This window comes from Leptopilina boulardi, unplaced genomic scaffold (genome assembly GCF_019393585.1).
Source record: "Leptopilina boulardi isolate dan_hultmark-lab unplaced genomic scaffold, ZJU_Lbou_2.1 LbouV2_266, whole genome shotgun sequence".
NCBI lineage: Eukaryota > Metazoa > Arthropoda > Insecta > Hymenoptera > Figitidae > Leptopilina > Leptopilina boulardi.
In genome coordinates, this window is record NW_026137825.1 from 1,123,854 (window position 1) to 1,138,515 (window position 14,662).

At 25.8% G+C, this 14,662-nt stretch overlaps 1 protein-coding gene across 3 annotated transcripts; it reads right to left on the bottom strand.

Annotated features, from left to right (window-relative positions):
- Window positions 1-194: 194 nt before the first annotated feature.
- LOC127281095 (venom allergen 3-like) lies at window positions 195-13,986 on the bottom strand. 3 transcript variants are annotated; one of them, XM_051304593.1, is made up of 10 exons: window positions 13,610-13,986; window positions 13,212-13,365; window positions 12,664-12,749; window positions 12,254-12,342; window positions 4,033-4,154; window positions 3,519-3,600; window positions 3,241-3,401; window positions 2,343-2,443; window positions 2,052-2,146; window positions 195-731 (listed from the first exon to the last, which is right to left on the bottom strand). In XM_051304593.1, exons 5-10 carry the CDS (start codon window positions 4,087-4,089, stop codon window positions 685-687), a joined length of 543 nt encoding a protein of 180 aa, XP_051160550.1. In that variant the 5' UTR covers window positions 4,090-4,154; window positions 12,254-12,342; window positions 12,664-12,749; window positions 13,212-13,365; window positions 13,610-13,986; the 3' UTR covers window positions 195-684. The 3 variants fall into 3 exon arrangements, with proteins under 3 accessions (XP_051160550.1, XP_051160551.1, XP_051160548.1); XM_051304594.1 differs by lacking the exon at window positions 12,254-12,342; XM_051304591.1 differs by lacking the exons at window positions 12,254-12,342; window positions 12,664-12,749; window positions 13,212-13,365; window positions 13,610-13,986 and adding an exon at window positions 10,357-10,653.
- Between the last annotated feature and the right edge of the window lie 676 nt (window positions 13,987-14,662).

A 14,662-nucleotide genomic window follows, 5' to 3' on the forward strand; every position in this document is an offset into this window, starting at 1 on the left:
TATATTATTATTATTATTGAATCATAATTAATTAAAATTATAATCATAATGAATATTATAATTAAAGTAACAGTAATTATTTTTTCAATTTACAATATTTTACTTAAGTAATAATATTTTGTATAATTAATTTTTTCTTGTCTAACGAAAACAATAATAATAATAAAAATTAATTAATTAATTTAACGAGAATTATAAATCTAAAGACTAGAAGCGTTTGTGGAAAAGAAAATATTGCTAATTAATTTTTGATAATAGTCTCTACAAAGAAGAAAGATAAAAATGGGTCGAATCTTGCGTCATTTTGCAATTATTCTACGAAAATAGTTTTTCTTTTTTCGTCGTGTAACATTTTTTTTTTTTCATTGAATAATAAATATTGAATCTTAAAATATATTTAAATTTACAAAAATATTATTTGCTCGATAATTTAATTAATTGAAATAAATATTTTTATCTAAAATTAATTTAATAAGATTTTTTTGTTCTTTTTAACAAAATTTTTTTTCTGTTATTAGTGTTGTTTCTTTTTTTTTTTTTATCATTTCTTTGTGCGACTACATCCAAAGAGTTACAAAGTAAGATTTTCTTTCTCATCTTGTCTTAACGAAGTTTGCTTTGATGTTGAACCTTTCCAAGCGACTTTTCTGGTCGATTTCATGAGACAGGATTCTCATTTTTTTTTTAACCGTAAGCACAGTAGGCTCCTAGATGATAGTAAGATCCGTGGGCTACAATTATATTTAAATATTTTTATTATTAAAGGGGAAACAGGTTATAGACAAGGATTTTTGTGAAAAAAAGGTTTTCTTTGAAGATCTGAAAAGACCAATACAAAAAGCAGTTTTTGCTTCAGTAGAAGAAAAAAAAAGCTGTTCCTATCTGATGTCAAATGAATAATATAATTATTGAAGGCGGTTCAATCGAGTTCAATCAATTAACATAACCTCAAAATGGTTTTATCACTAGTTAAAATGAATTAAAATTTTAAATATAATTTTATTTACAGTGATAAATCCAATTTTTTAAAGTTATATTAAGGGGTTGAACCGCTTGAAATTAAAAAAAAATAAAAAGTAAATGAATAATAATTTGATTAAATGATTCAAGTTTTAGTATTATAATAGGGTAAATACACTAATTACGGCGCGATTCGAGTTAAAACACCTTTGAAATAGAAAATTCGCCATTTATATTGTATAAAGTCAATTTAAGACGTATTAAACTGGTTATGTTATTTAGATATTAAAAAAATAACTTTATAAAAATCAATTATTTAAACAAATATGAAAAATTAAAACTAATACCGTAATTTTCTATTACGGCGCATTTGTATCAGTTTCTGTGTATCAATTACGGTGACCAAAATTATGTGTATTATAAAAATACTTTGCCCACCGTAATTGGATCCAATGGAAATCTTAAAAATGTTTCAATTACGGCGAGGGAAAAAATATAATCTCAAATAATTAAATTAATAATTGTTTAAATGTGCATCTTGCATCAGTAATTGTATCAAAAAAAGATTAAAATAATTTTTTAAAAACCTTTTTGTAACAATTATATGAAATATAATAGTAATAATAGTTATTTATTATAAATGCGCCGTAATTGATGCACTTAGCCTATTTACTAAACCGTCGCGATTCCATAAAATCATATACAAAATATTTTAAACCATTTAAAAGTTAATATGAAAAATTTCACTTTTGCAAATTAAAATTCGATGATTAAAAAATTAACGATACTATTTTTAATTTAGAGAGTGAGAGACAGATAAAAACCGGTCCCTCTTTTTATTGCGACACAGTTTCAGGAAGCAATCGGTCAAGATTTAAAGGCAACACACAAAGTGAACGTCAAATTGATACTTAATATTCGGAAGTCTACAGCTCATTAACACTATGAACCGATAAAATTTCAGGGTCAATCGATGGGATATTAAATGCTTATGTATATATATATATAATAAATATTCTTCTCTACATTGTATAAAAGTAATCGATCAATTGAAAAAAAAAGTTAAAAAAAATTTTTTTTTTTGTACTTACAACAAAGACCGGAATAACGATTTGAAAATGACATTCCAAAAGAATTACATGCCGGTTCACCAGATTGATAAGGTTTAAATCCTACGACATTGCCACTGAAAGAGAAATTAAAATTATTTATTTTTTTTTTATTATTATTAGTAAAATTGAATTAATTATAAATATTTAATGTGCAGAATTAGTGTTTTAATAATTAAAAAAAAATAATTTTGGTTAAATTTTATAATTATACATTAGAGGAGATTTTTTGAGATTAGACGATTGTTTTAATTAAATTTTTTTTTAATTAACCTTGGACCGTAATTGCAGACGTAGTTTTTGGTGTATCCTCTAGCTGGGTCGTAGTAAAAAGAGTATCCACAACCAACGAGGAAAGTTTCACTCCAAACGAGCTGAAAATTAAGTAATTAATTCTTAGGAGCGCTTAATTAATTTTATAATCGAGTCCGCGTGTTGCGCTTATGTATATGTATATATAATTGTTAATACTGAGATTTTCTCTCTCTCTCTCTCTCTCTCTCTCTCTCTTGAATATTTGTCGAGCCAATTGTAACTCTGATTTAATGGGTAATTGAGTTGTTAATTACAACATGGAAATTAGAATTGTAACTGAAATTCAGTCACTAATTTAAGGGACAAATTGAGTTGTTAATTAGTATTCGAAGTTTAACACTAAGTAGTGTGTGTATGTATAATAATTACTATATGGAGATATTTAAAATTTACTTATATAGAAAAGTAGAAGTTTCGGGTCGTAAAAAGTTGGTTTATTACTTTAACCTATTTTTAAAATTATTTTCGGCAATATTAAGGTTAGGTTTGACTATTTGACCTTTAATCTTTTATAGATTTTAAGGTTATGTTTTCCTCTCTATTCTAAATTTTCAGCTTCGTTTTTTCATTTATTTTGTCCTTTGAGTTGACTTTAAATTTTAAGGTTATGTTAGCTTCTTGCCCGGGATCTTTGACTTAATTTTAAGGTTATTTGTGTTTTAACTTTAAATTCAGTGGTCTATTGACCTATTTCTTTGAACTTTTAATGTTTTTTTTCGTCTCCTGACCTAGATTTTCGATCTAATTTTGAGGTTATGTTCGAAAAAATTTCTAACTCGGGAGCAAAATCATTTTATAATAGAGAGGAAATTTAGAGATACAGGAAAATTAAAAAATGCAAATCAAAATTATTAACCTGTGTATAGTGGCCCGTTGAGCGACTGAAACCAGTGTTATAATTTTGCACCTCATTGAACCAACCGAAAATTCGTCGCCTCCAATTTGGCTCCGAATCGTAGGGTCCAGGGGGCCTTGTTGTCCAAGTTCTGGCAATATTTTGTCCAACAGCAAATCTCCCTTTATTTTTTTTTTTTCAATTAACCAATAATAATTTCTCTTTAATTATTCGTTCTAATTCGAAATATTGCTATTATAACAAATATTGACATTATAATTACATAATTTTATACTTACGAACATCTCGAGACGTGTCATGAGTGTCCGGACAATTGTCAGCCCATTTTTGTGCAACTATTGCCAATTCATCGTCCCAAATCTGGAAAATGAATTTTTTTTACTAAATTACATTCCGCGATTATATATACACAACTTTTAATTAAAGAAAAACTATTTATTTTCAAAAAGAAAATAATTTTTAAAAACGATAACCCAAGATAGATTTTTGTGAGTTATAGTTTTTTTAAAAATAAAATTCGATAATATATATTATAATATTTTACAAATTGGCATTCGTGAAATAAAGACAGAAATTTAAAAATTTATGTATATATAATTTGTTACAGTACTTATTATTTACTGTTTTATATTTATTCCAATATATATATATTTATTGGGATGAGGTTGGCTTTTAAAGCAAAAATCGCCTTCAAGGAGATTCCGATTGAGAGGCTATGTAATTATTTCCGAGACAAGCAGATTGATGAGTCAGAATGTCAAAAAGAAATCAAATCGAAAGATTTTTATTTACCATCTCCATCATATTAACTGCTCCGGGTTGACCATGAATTTGTCCCAATGCCACCATCTGACGAAGTCGATTATGTTCGTCTAGAATGGTTTGCTTGTCTTGGCACGTTAATCCTCCAGCTCCTGTATAGTTTAAACGAATTGAAGAAAAAAGTTTTTTTTTTTTTTTTTAACATTACTACTTCTTCCTTCTTCTTTTTTATATGATCATTATTTTTATTATTATTATTATTGCCATTGAATATCATCATCATTCAATAGCAATAATAATAATAATAATAATTTTTTTCTTAAATAAAATTATTTAAACGGTTTTCACAAAAAGCAAATATTAAATAATAATGATAGTAATAAATTTTTTTTGTTTTTTAAATTTCCCGGCATATGTCCCTATTCTTTCAAAATTTCTTTTTTCTTCACGATTGGCTCCCCTGCTTCTGGCCTAATGCCATCAGGATTGCCAATCATTTGTCAATTATTACCATCTTGCTTTTTAAAAAACATTCGAATTTTTAAATGACAAACATTTTAATTCACCGAATTTCAAATTTGTCCCAATTTTAATTTGTCCGAATATTTATTTGTACAAATTTTTAATTGATAGAATATTTATTTGTACAAATTTTTAATTGATAGAATTTTTAAGACGCCGAATTTTCATTTTGTCCGAAATTACAAATTGACCGAACAAATAATCGACAGAAAGATTTTGGCGCAATTTTTAAAAATTGACCAATTAGAAATTATCAAAAAAAAATTGTGATTGGTCAATTTGTAATTTCGGACAATTAAAAAATTCGGTGTCTTAAAAATTTGTACAAATTAAAAATTCGGACAAATTTTGATATTCGGTGAATTGGAATTTTTGTCATTTCAAAATTCGAATGTTTTCAAAAAGCAACTGATGATAATAATTGACAAATGGTTGGCTATCCTGGTGGCATTATACCAAGAAGCAGGAGAGCCAATCGAGGAAAAAAAGAGAAATTTTGAAAGAAAAGCTCTACTAACATATGGCGGGAAATTTAAATAACAAAGAATTAATTTCGTGCATTTAGAAATTATTTAAATTTAATTTAGAGTCACATTAACATGATATAAAAAAAATTATAATATTTAGAATAATAATACTAATAGTTATTATAGTATATAATAGTTATTATAGTTTATAATAAATATTATACTTTATAATAAATATTGTAGTATATAATAGTTCTTATATTTCAAATGGATATTATAGTTATTATTAATTTTTCTTATATAAATTATAATACTAGCAATGCAATTATTATTATTATTATTATTATTATTATTTATTATCATCATCATCATTATCATCATTATCGGAACAGTTAATTATAATATACAAATGAACCGTAAACACATCCACATTGGATATTTACTAAGATTTGAATATATATAGAACATTAGAGGGGGGAGGGAATCGGATTAAGGTAAAGGGAGCGCAGCAACCATTGAATAATTTCGTTGCTTAAGATCCGGAATAGTTTAGGGTTTCCTCTAAATTTGCCCGGCCAGAGCAAATACCATTTTCTCCTCTTGACCAGATGTATATATATATATACATATATACATATTGAGTTGACTGTGAAACTTGTCTGATTTTCCGCCCCAATTCACTACTCTAAACTATATATCCTCAGTGATTTTGTATTGAACATTATTTATATATATATTGAAATTGATTGAAATTTCATTATTACAAACACAATTAATTACTACTATTGTTATTATTATAATTACGTTAAAATTAATTTAAATCTTCATTACATTATGCATATATCTGTTTTTTATATATATTGATTTATTAATATAGACAAATTTTCAAAATGAATTATACTTAAAATTTATTATGCATTTGCTGATTAATTACAACATTAATCGATGAAATATTTTTTTGATAGAAAAAAATCTTTATCTGGAACAGCTATATGTTTGTCTAAAATAGGGAAAACTTTCTTTGTTTTAGTGAAACATATACTCTCTAAATCTGAATTAGTAGTTTTTTACTAATGAAAGAGTGCGGATTCGTTTATCAATTTGAATTAGTATCACAGAAAATTATAAAGTATTAAAATAAGCTGTAACGTTTATTATTTTAATCCAATTTTGCTTATTTTAATACCAAAATGGATTAAAATAAGCAAAATTGGATTAAAATAATAAGCGTTGCAGCTTATTTTAATGCCTTTTAATTTTCTGTGTAACAGTTTTGACTCTTTTTTTTAGTAGAAAACAACTAATTGCTAGAAGAAAACTACAAATTCATGGAGTAAATCGTATTTTCTACTACTTTAAATTAGTAAGCCGATTTACTCCATGAATTAGTAGTTTTCTACTAGCAATTAGTAGTTTTCTACTAAAAAAAAGAGTCAAAACTGTTACACAGAAAATTAAAAGGCATTAAAATAAGCTGCAACCCTTATTATTTTAATCCAATTTTGCTTATTCTAATCTAATTTTGCTTATTTTAATCCATTTTAGTATTAAAATAAGCAAAATTAGATTAAAATAATAGGCGTTGCAGCTTATTTTAATACCTTATAATTTTCTGTGATACTAATTCAATTGGTAAACGAATCTGCACTCTTTCATTAGTAGAAAACGCTACTAATTCAGATTTAGAGAGTACTAATTCAGATTTAGAGAGTATAGCTGTTCCAGTGAAACTTATAGCTGTTCCAGTGTAACTTATCGCTGTTCCAGGTGAAGTAATTTTTTAAAATAATTGCAAATTATAGTGACTCATTTTTTCACATATATAGTTAATATTTTGAATTCATACGATGCCCGCGGTTATTTTATTTATTTCTTCATTTTTTTGTCTTTAAATTTTTTTTTGAGGGAAATCCCCCTTTGCTATATATGCAAAATTGAATATATATTTCTTAATATAATACCCCTAATCCAATAGAGAAATAATAAAGGTTGGGAGATTAGAGTTTCCCACGAAAATTAATGGGAACGAGATAAACTGTATAATGTTTAAAACCAAAATCAGATTACATCGAGTATATATATATATATATATACAGGACCAAGCCCTCTTCATTTCCGGCGTAAAAAGAAAATTGACGTTTTCAGTCATACAACTCATTCATTGGGTGAATTTTTTTTTCTTTTTTTTTCAATAGACTTCCATGAAAGGTTTGAATAGGTGAGGCTATCGGCTGATTAATGAGTGTCCGTGAAATGTTCTTTTTTCTCTTTCTTACCCTATATGCATTATTGTCAAATATATACACATATATACATATGATGGAGAACTTGCAATTTTATTATTATTTAATTATTAATTATTATTAGTTAATATTTTATATTTTGTATTGTTACTTACGTAACTATTAGAATTTCGGAGTACTTTTGTACGAAAGGGCATGTCCCGTTAATAAATGAAATGAAATGAAATGAAATTATGCTCAACAACAACAATTTTTTTTTATTGTCATAAATTTTTGAAAAATAATTCAATTTTTTTTTAATTAACTGATTTTGAAAAAATATTATTAATAATAATAGAAATAATAATAATAATAGAAATAATAATAATAAAAATAAAATAATTCAAATTTGTTGAATGAATGAATTAATCGATAAAGAATTATTTATTTATAATTGTGGGGAATAAAAATTAATTTTTAATAAACAAATTATGTAAACATATAATTGGTTTCAATACAGTATTTCAAAATGTTTGGATAATAAAAATTTTTATTTGTAAAAATATTAATAAAATTAAAAATTCATAAAAGATTTTATATTAAAAAAATAATATAAAAAGTGAAATCGTTTTACACACATGTGAAAAACATGTGTTTTTATTTTATTTTTTTTGTGTGTGCATGTTTAAACACATGTGTTTCATAATTATAGTTTTGACTTAAATTTTTCTTTTAATAAAAAATTTTTTTATTTGATTTTTTAATTCAATTAGTATTTTACAAAAAAAAAAAAGTTTTTATTATCGAAATATTTTTAAATAATTGAGGGTTCACGTGCAATAAGGGGATACGCGTGGATTCAGCCAGAAATGTATTGTCCAATTAGTCGATTTTTAAAAATGTTTCAAATGAAAATTTTAATCATTAATCCTTATGTAGGATAAAAAGGTGCATCTTTTTTTCCTCTATGAAAAATTTCTAAAATTTATAGTTTTCTTAATAAATAAGAAAAACCAATTTTTTAAAAAGTATAAAATTTCATTCTTTTTTTACTTCAACTCGTGATAATTTGCTCAATTTAATGAATTTTTAAAAAATTCAAAATGGACGTTGTAGATTGCATTGTTCTGAAAATAAAACAACCAGAAAAAATGCAAATATCTTTATAAACAAAAAAGTTATTAATTTTTTCCCAAAACAATGCAAAAACTGTGTACTGCGAACTTTGAGCGCTTCGTTTATCTGGCGAATTTTGGGCAGCAACAAACTTCCAGTGAGAAAGTTTTTCATTTAGTTACAAAGAAGTTTTCTGGAAAGTTATATAGCAATCGGATGAATAGAAAAAAAGTTATCAACGTTTAAAAATCACCGCGCGGATCAAAATTCTAACGCGTGAATTTGGACTCTTGCGTGTGGAATGCAGCGATCGATCTATAGCTAATGTTTACAAACACAAATATATACATCATAGACAAAAAGTGTTTTAGTAGCTCAAATTAGCTACTGTGTTTTTGTATTTGGAAGAAAAATTATTTTTTTAAAGGAAAATTTAAACCTGATTTTTTTCGTGACATATTATTAATTAATAAATAATTCTTATTTATAAAATATGAATAGTGATGTTGTGTCTTATAATGGTAGAAAACGAAAATTAAAATCTATTTCCTAATAGATAAAAAATCATTGTAATCAAAAAAATCTGTTTGAATAAAATATTTGACATAATTGGTGAGAAAAACTCTTGAGCGTCAATGTATGTTATCGATCGCTGCATTCCACACGCAAGACTCCAAATTCACGCGTTAGAATTTTGATCCGCGCGGTGATTTTTAAACGTTGATAACTTTTTTTCTATTCATCCGATTGCTATATAACTTTCCAGAAAACTTCTTTGTAACTAAATGAAAAACTTTCTCACTGGAAGTTTGTTGCTGCCCAAAATTCGCCAGATAAACGAAGCGCTCAAATTTCGCAGTACACAGTTTTTGCATTGTTTTGGGAAAAAATTAATAACTTTTTTGTTTATAAAGATATTTGCATTTTTTTTGGTTGTTTTATTTTCAGAACAATGCAATCTACAACGTCCATTTTGAATTTTTTGAAAATTCATTAAATTGAGCAAATTATCACGAGTTGAAGTAAAAAAAGAATAAAATTTTATACTTTTTAAAAAATTGGTTTTTCTTATTTATTAAGAAAACTATAAATTTTAGAAATTTTTCATAGAGGAAAAAAAGATGCGCCTTTTCATCCTACGTAAGGATTGATGATTAAAATTTTCATTTGAAACATTTTTAAAAATCGACTAATTGGACAATACATTTCTGGCTGAATCCACGCGTATCCCCTTATTGCACGTGAACCCTCAATTAGCAAATAATGATAAGAGTCTATAGAAAAATTTGAAATTTTAATTGTATTGTTTGAGGATACAGATTTTTTTTTTTTATTAAAATGCGTCATTTATAAATTTTATACTTATATTTTAAAAGCCATTAGATAAATAATAATAATTCAGAGAAAAATAAAAAAATAAACATTAATGCATTGCTGCAAAAAAAAGAAAATTATTTCTTCATCAGTAATACACAGAAAAAAAAATCTACTTGAAATAGCGATAAGTTTCACTGGAACAGCTATATGTTTCACTTAAACAACGAATGTTTTCGCTATTCTAGAGAAATATATCGCTATTACAGATAAAGATTTTTTTTCCGTGATTATGCAAAAATTTTTAAGTTCATACAGAAAGAATAATTTTTGCAAAAATTTCTTTATAAATTATATAATTCAGTAAAAATTCGAATTAAAAAAAATAGTAATAAAATATTAAAATAAATTCAACACTAATAATTAAAAATAATAATAAAAAAATTAATAATAATAATAATAATAAAATAAAAAAATTATTAATAATAATAATAATAAAAATTATAATAAATTTACTCTCTAAATCTGAATTAGTAAAAATGTTTACTAATTTGAATTAGTGACTCACTAAAAATTTAACTAATTCAGAAGCAAAAAGTGGGTCACTAATTCAAATTAGTAAACATTTTTACTAATTCAGATTTAGAGAGTAATGATAAAATTAGTAAAAAACTATCAGTAAATGTTTAAAAAATAATTAACAATAATCTTACTGAGCATTGTTTTTCCGAGACAAGCAAACACATCCTGCGCTAATAACACGTGGAAACTGATAAATAATAAAAAAACACTAAATATTGACATTTTTACAAAAAAAAAGGAAAAAAAATATATATTAATTTATTTAAAAAACAAAAAAAAAAATTCCCTCTAATTTCAAAATTATAGACCGGTAACACCAACAAATTTTCGAAAATCGAAATTCGCGCGCGAACCGGTCAATCTCGTGAATCTGGAGGACTAATAGTTGGTTACGGGAACAACCACACGATTTTATATATTCCCTATGTCAGACCGATCGTCAAGGTTGAATTACACTAAAGTTATACATACATATATGTATTGCGAGGAGAAGGGGGGGTTTGTAACGAGAAGTCATTTAGGAGAGTAAATGATCCTTTGATTCGGATTCAAAAGTCCCTTTTTGTAATACATAAAAGGTCATATCTTATTACAAAAGACACAAGATGACTTTGGTACGAACAATCTTTTGTTTTGATATTCGTATATGTATTCATAAAGGAATTTCTTTATTTGATATATTCAGAATGTAAAATTAAGCATTTTTTGCACAGAAATTTAAAAATTGAAATCACTTAAAATTTGAACTAATGATAAATTTTTTTTTCTAGATTTGGAAAATTGAATTTATTCGTTTTTTTTTTAGGGAAATTTAAATAATGAAATTTTAAATATGAAAACGCGATATAAAAACAAAAATTTTAAATTCGAAAAGGCAAAAATAGTTCGAATAAAATGTTTTTTACGGTTCGGATAATTGAGGTTCCACTGTATTTGTTGACTACTAAAATGAGGGCTCCCATACAATAAGGGGACGAACGCTCGGCGAGTTACTTTCTTGCCAGTCAAAGATATGAAAATGTTCATAAAATTAAAATTCGAAATTTTAATTTTTGAAAAGTACTACCTTATAGTAAATAAGAAGGCGTATCTTTTTTTCCTTTAACATTTTTTTGTAGAACGAATATTTTATTTAGTAAAGTTAAAAAACTAGTTATTTTATTTTTACAAATTTCATTGAATTTTAAAACATAAATTGTCGTATCTTCGACAATAATAATTAAGGAATCGTTTTGGAATTTTGTATACACACGCATTTGGGTCCATAGAAGGCGAAGATATAACAAATAAAGTTAAAAATCATCAATTTTTTAATTATTTTTTATTATAAATATAGAAATGTCTGCTACGATGTTTTCTTGTCTTTGCCGAAAGAAAGTCTGCGGGGAAGTTTAAAATTAAAAGAACTTCCAGTGAGACATTTGTTTATTGGTATATAAGGAAGTTTTTTGTAAAATTGCAGAAAGATTCCTTGTTTAGTTTTTGAAATATATTAGTTTACAATTTACAATGTTTTCCACTTAACTAATCATATTATTTCCTACAATTGATTTCTTTTAAATAATAAATATAATATAATTAATAATAATAATAATAATCTAAAGAAAAGAAGCGTTTTTAATTTAATAAGATTTTGTTGACTTGTTTTGTTTCAAATTTTGTTGTTTTCTGTTATTAGTGTTGTTTCTTTTTTAAATCATTTCTTTGTGCGACAACATTCAAATAGTTATAAAGATTTTTATTCTCGTCTTAACGAAGTTTGCTTTGATGTTGAACCTATCCAAGCTACTTGTTTTCATTACAATGTTTTCCATAATATTTGTAAGATCCTTCGGCTACAATTATATATAAATATTATAATTATTAAAGAGGGAACAAGTTATATAGACAAGTATTTTTAGGGAAAAAAAAATTATTCGAAAATCTGAAAAGACAAATACAAAAAGTAGTTTTTGCTTCAGTAGAAGAAATTTTTTTTTTGAAATTATCTACTCAGCGATTAGGAGATAAAAAAATGTTTATACTTACTACAATAAAGACCTGACCAATAACTTGAAACGTCTCCATAACATGCATCAGAACTAGATTAGTAAGGTTCATATCCTGGGATATTGCCACTGAAAGAGAAATTATAATTGTTAAAATTATTTATTTTTTTTTGTTTTATTATTACATATTATTATTATTATTATTATTATTATTATTATTATTATTATTATTATTATTATTATTATTACTATTATTATTATCAAAATTATTAGTAGAAAAAAAATTAATTATGTATATTGTGTAAAATTTTAGTGTTTTAATAGTGTTTGGAAAAAAAACTTTTCGTGGTTTAAATTTTATAATTATACATTAGAGATTTTTGAGATTAGACGATTGTTTTAATTAAATTTTATTTTTTTTTTAATTAACCTTGGGTCGTAATTTCAGACCTAGTTTTTAATGTATCCTTCTCTTTGTGAGTCGTAGTATAAAGAGCGTATCCACAACCAATGAGATACGTTGTACTCCAAATGAGCTAAAAATTAAATAAATTTTAAGGTTATGTTTTCTTCTCTATCTGACCAAAATTTTTAGGGTTATGTTTGTTTTTTGATTTATTACACGGAAAAAAAGATTTACCTGGAACAGTGAAACATTTCACTACAGTAGCAAAAGTATAACTTATTGTTTCAGTTAAATATTTTATTCTATTCTAGTGAAACCTTTTGTTGTTTCAGGTAAATCTTTTTTTCCGTATGTATTTTGTCATTTGCCTTGAATTTTGAGGTTATATTAATTTTGTCATTTGACTTTGAAGTTTATGTTAGTTTCTTGTCCCGGATCTAGGATTTAGTTTTAAGGTTCTCTTGATCTAGATTTTCGATTTAATTTTGTAGGTTATGTTCGGAAAACATTTCTAACTCAGTGGCAAAATCATTTTATATAATCAAGAAATAGAAAAACTAAAAAAATTTATACAAAATTGAAAATTATTAACCTGCTTATAGTGCTCCGTTGCACCACCAGTTCTATAGTGATAATTTTTCCACTCACTGAACTAATCGGAAATTATATCACTTCATTCTGGGTCATAAGTATGTAGTATCGTTCGATGAATATTGTGGTCAAATTTTGTCCAAGATAAAATCTGCCTATAATTTTCCAATTAATAATAATAATTTCTCGTTTATTTATTCTTTAATTAATTATCTAATTCTTTCTTTAATTCTAATCGAATAGTCAATTTCGAAAAGGGAACTCAACATTGAAAACCATAAGAGTCATTTTCACTATCGATTGGTTATGCAAAAATGACACTTACGCTTTTTCAAATTGAGTCATTTTCGAAATTCACGAATTAATTATTTAATAAATATTATATAATTATATACTTACTATACAATGTCGATATGGTTCTGATTGGCTGTGACTCACCAGCAAAAATAAACCTCCACCACTTTACTACTGATGATGTAATAACAAAAATATTTAGAAATATACGTTAAATTAGCGGCTTTTGCCCCGCTCTTTCATAAGCAAAATAGAATAATTCTAAGTGTATTTCTTTTTACTCAGCAATTTTTTTTTATCACGAAAAGAGAGAAAGATTTCGTGACAACAATTTTTCTTGAAGATTTTTCGTAAAACGAGAGCCAAGAGAGAAACATAATGATAATGAAGTCACGATGTTGGTGTATGTGTGTGTGTGTGACGTCAAGAATAAGGTGAACGGTCGTTAGGAACCTCGCAGTCTGGGCCCATCGGATCAGTCGTCGAATAAAGCCAAGTGGCAAAATCCAGACCAGACATTCATCCTCCTCCCCAGATAGCCTTTGAGAAGCCCACGCCGATATAACCTCCAGTTTCAAAAATTACTTATGGGCGAAGGGTAAATGCGGTGTGTAAAGGGATCGTAGTAGTGAAGGGAATGTATATACATATATATTGTACATAGAGAAAGAGAGATTTCTGGCAAAGAAGCAAGAAGAGAAGAGCTGATTCTATCAACAGGTTGTTACATTGCTATACGACAAAAGCAAGGCTACCGCCAAGAGTCACAACTAGCACAAAAAACCGGATTACGAACATTGATTATGAAGCGAAACTCCTCTCTATATATTTTACAATCCTGTCCTTCGTATCGACATATTATACATTTTATATGCCTTTAAAAGAATTTTTCAAATTTTTCTTCATTCGTGCTTTGTGGTTTTTTTTTTTTTTTTTTTTCTTAAGGGTACTTTATCGTTAGTGTGAAGTTTTGATGGTCGATTATCCCTTCTCTTTAAAAAATATGTTTACTATAAGTATAGTAATTGAACGTGAAAGAAAAACCGTTTTTGTGTTTCTTAAATCCGGTTTTGTATCCGTATTCTGTTAAATAAAATATTTAATAGTCACATATATCTTTTACATAGTAGTTTTTTGCTTTAGAAGAAAATTTTTAAT

Coding starts and splice junctions, on each gene's coding strand:
- LOC127281095 (XM_051304591.1), bottom strand. CDS start 10,447: ATGTCAATATTTAGTGTTTTTTTATTATTTATCAGTTTCCACGTGTTA. Junction 2,444..3,240: donor CAACGGGCCACTATACACAG/GTTAATAATTTT, acceptor CTTAATTTTCAG/CTCGTTTGGAGTGAAACTTT. Junction 732..2,051: donor TCGTTATTCCGGTCTTTGTT/GTAAGTACAAAA, acceptor ATATAATTGTAG/CCCACGGATCTTACTATCAT.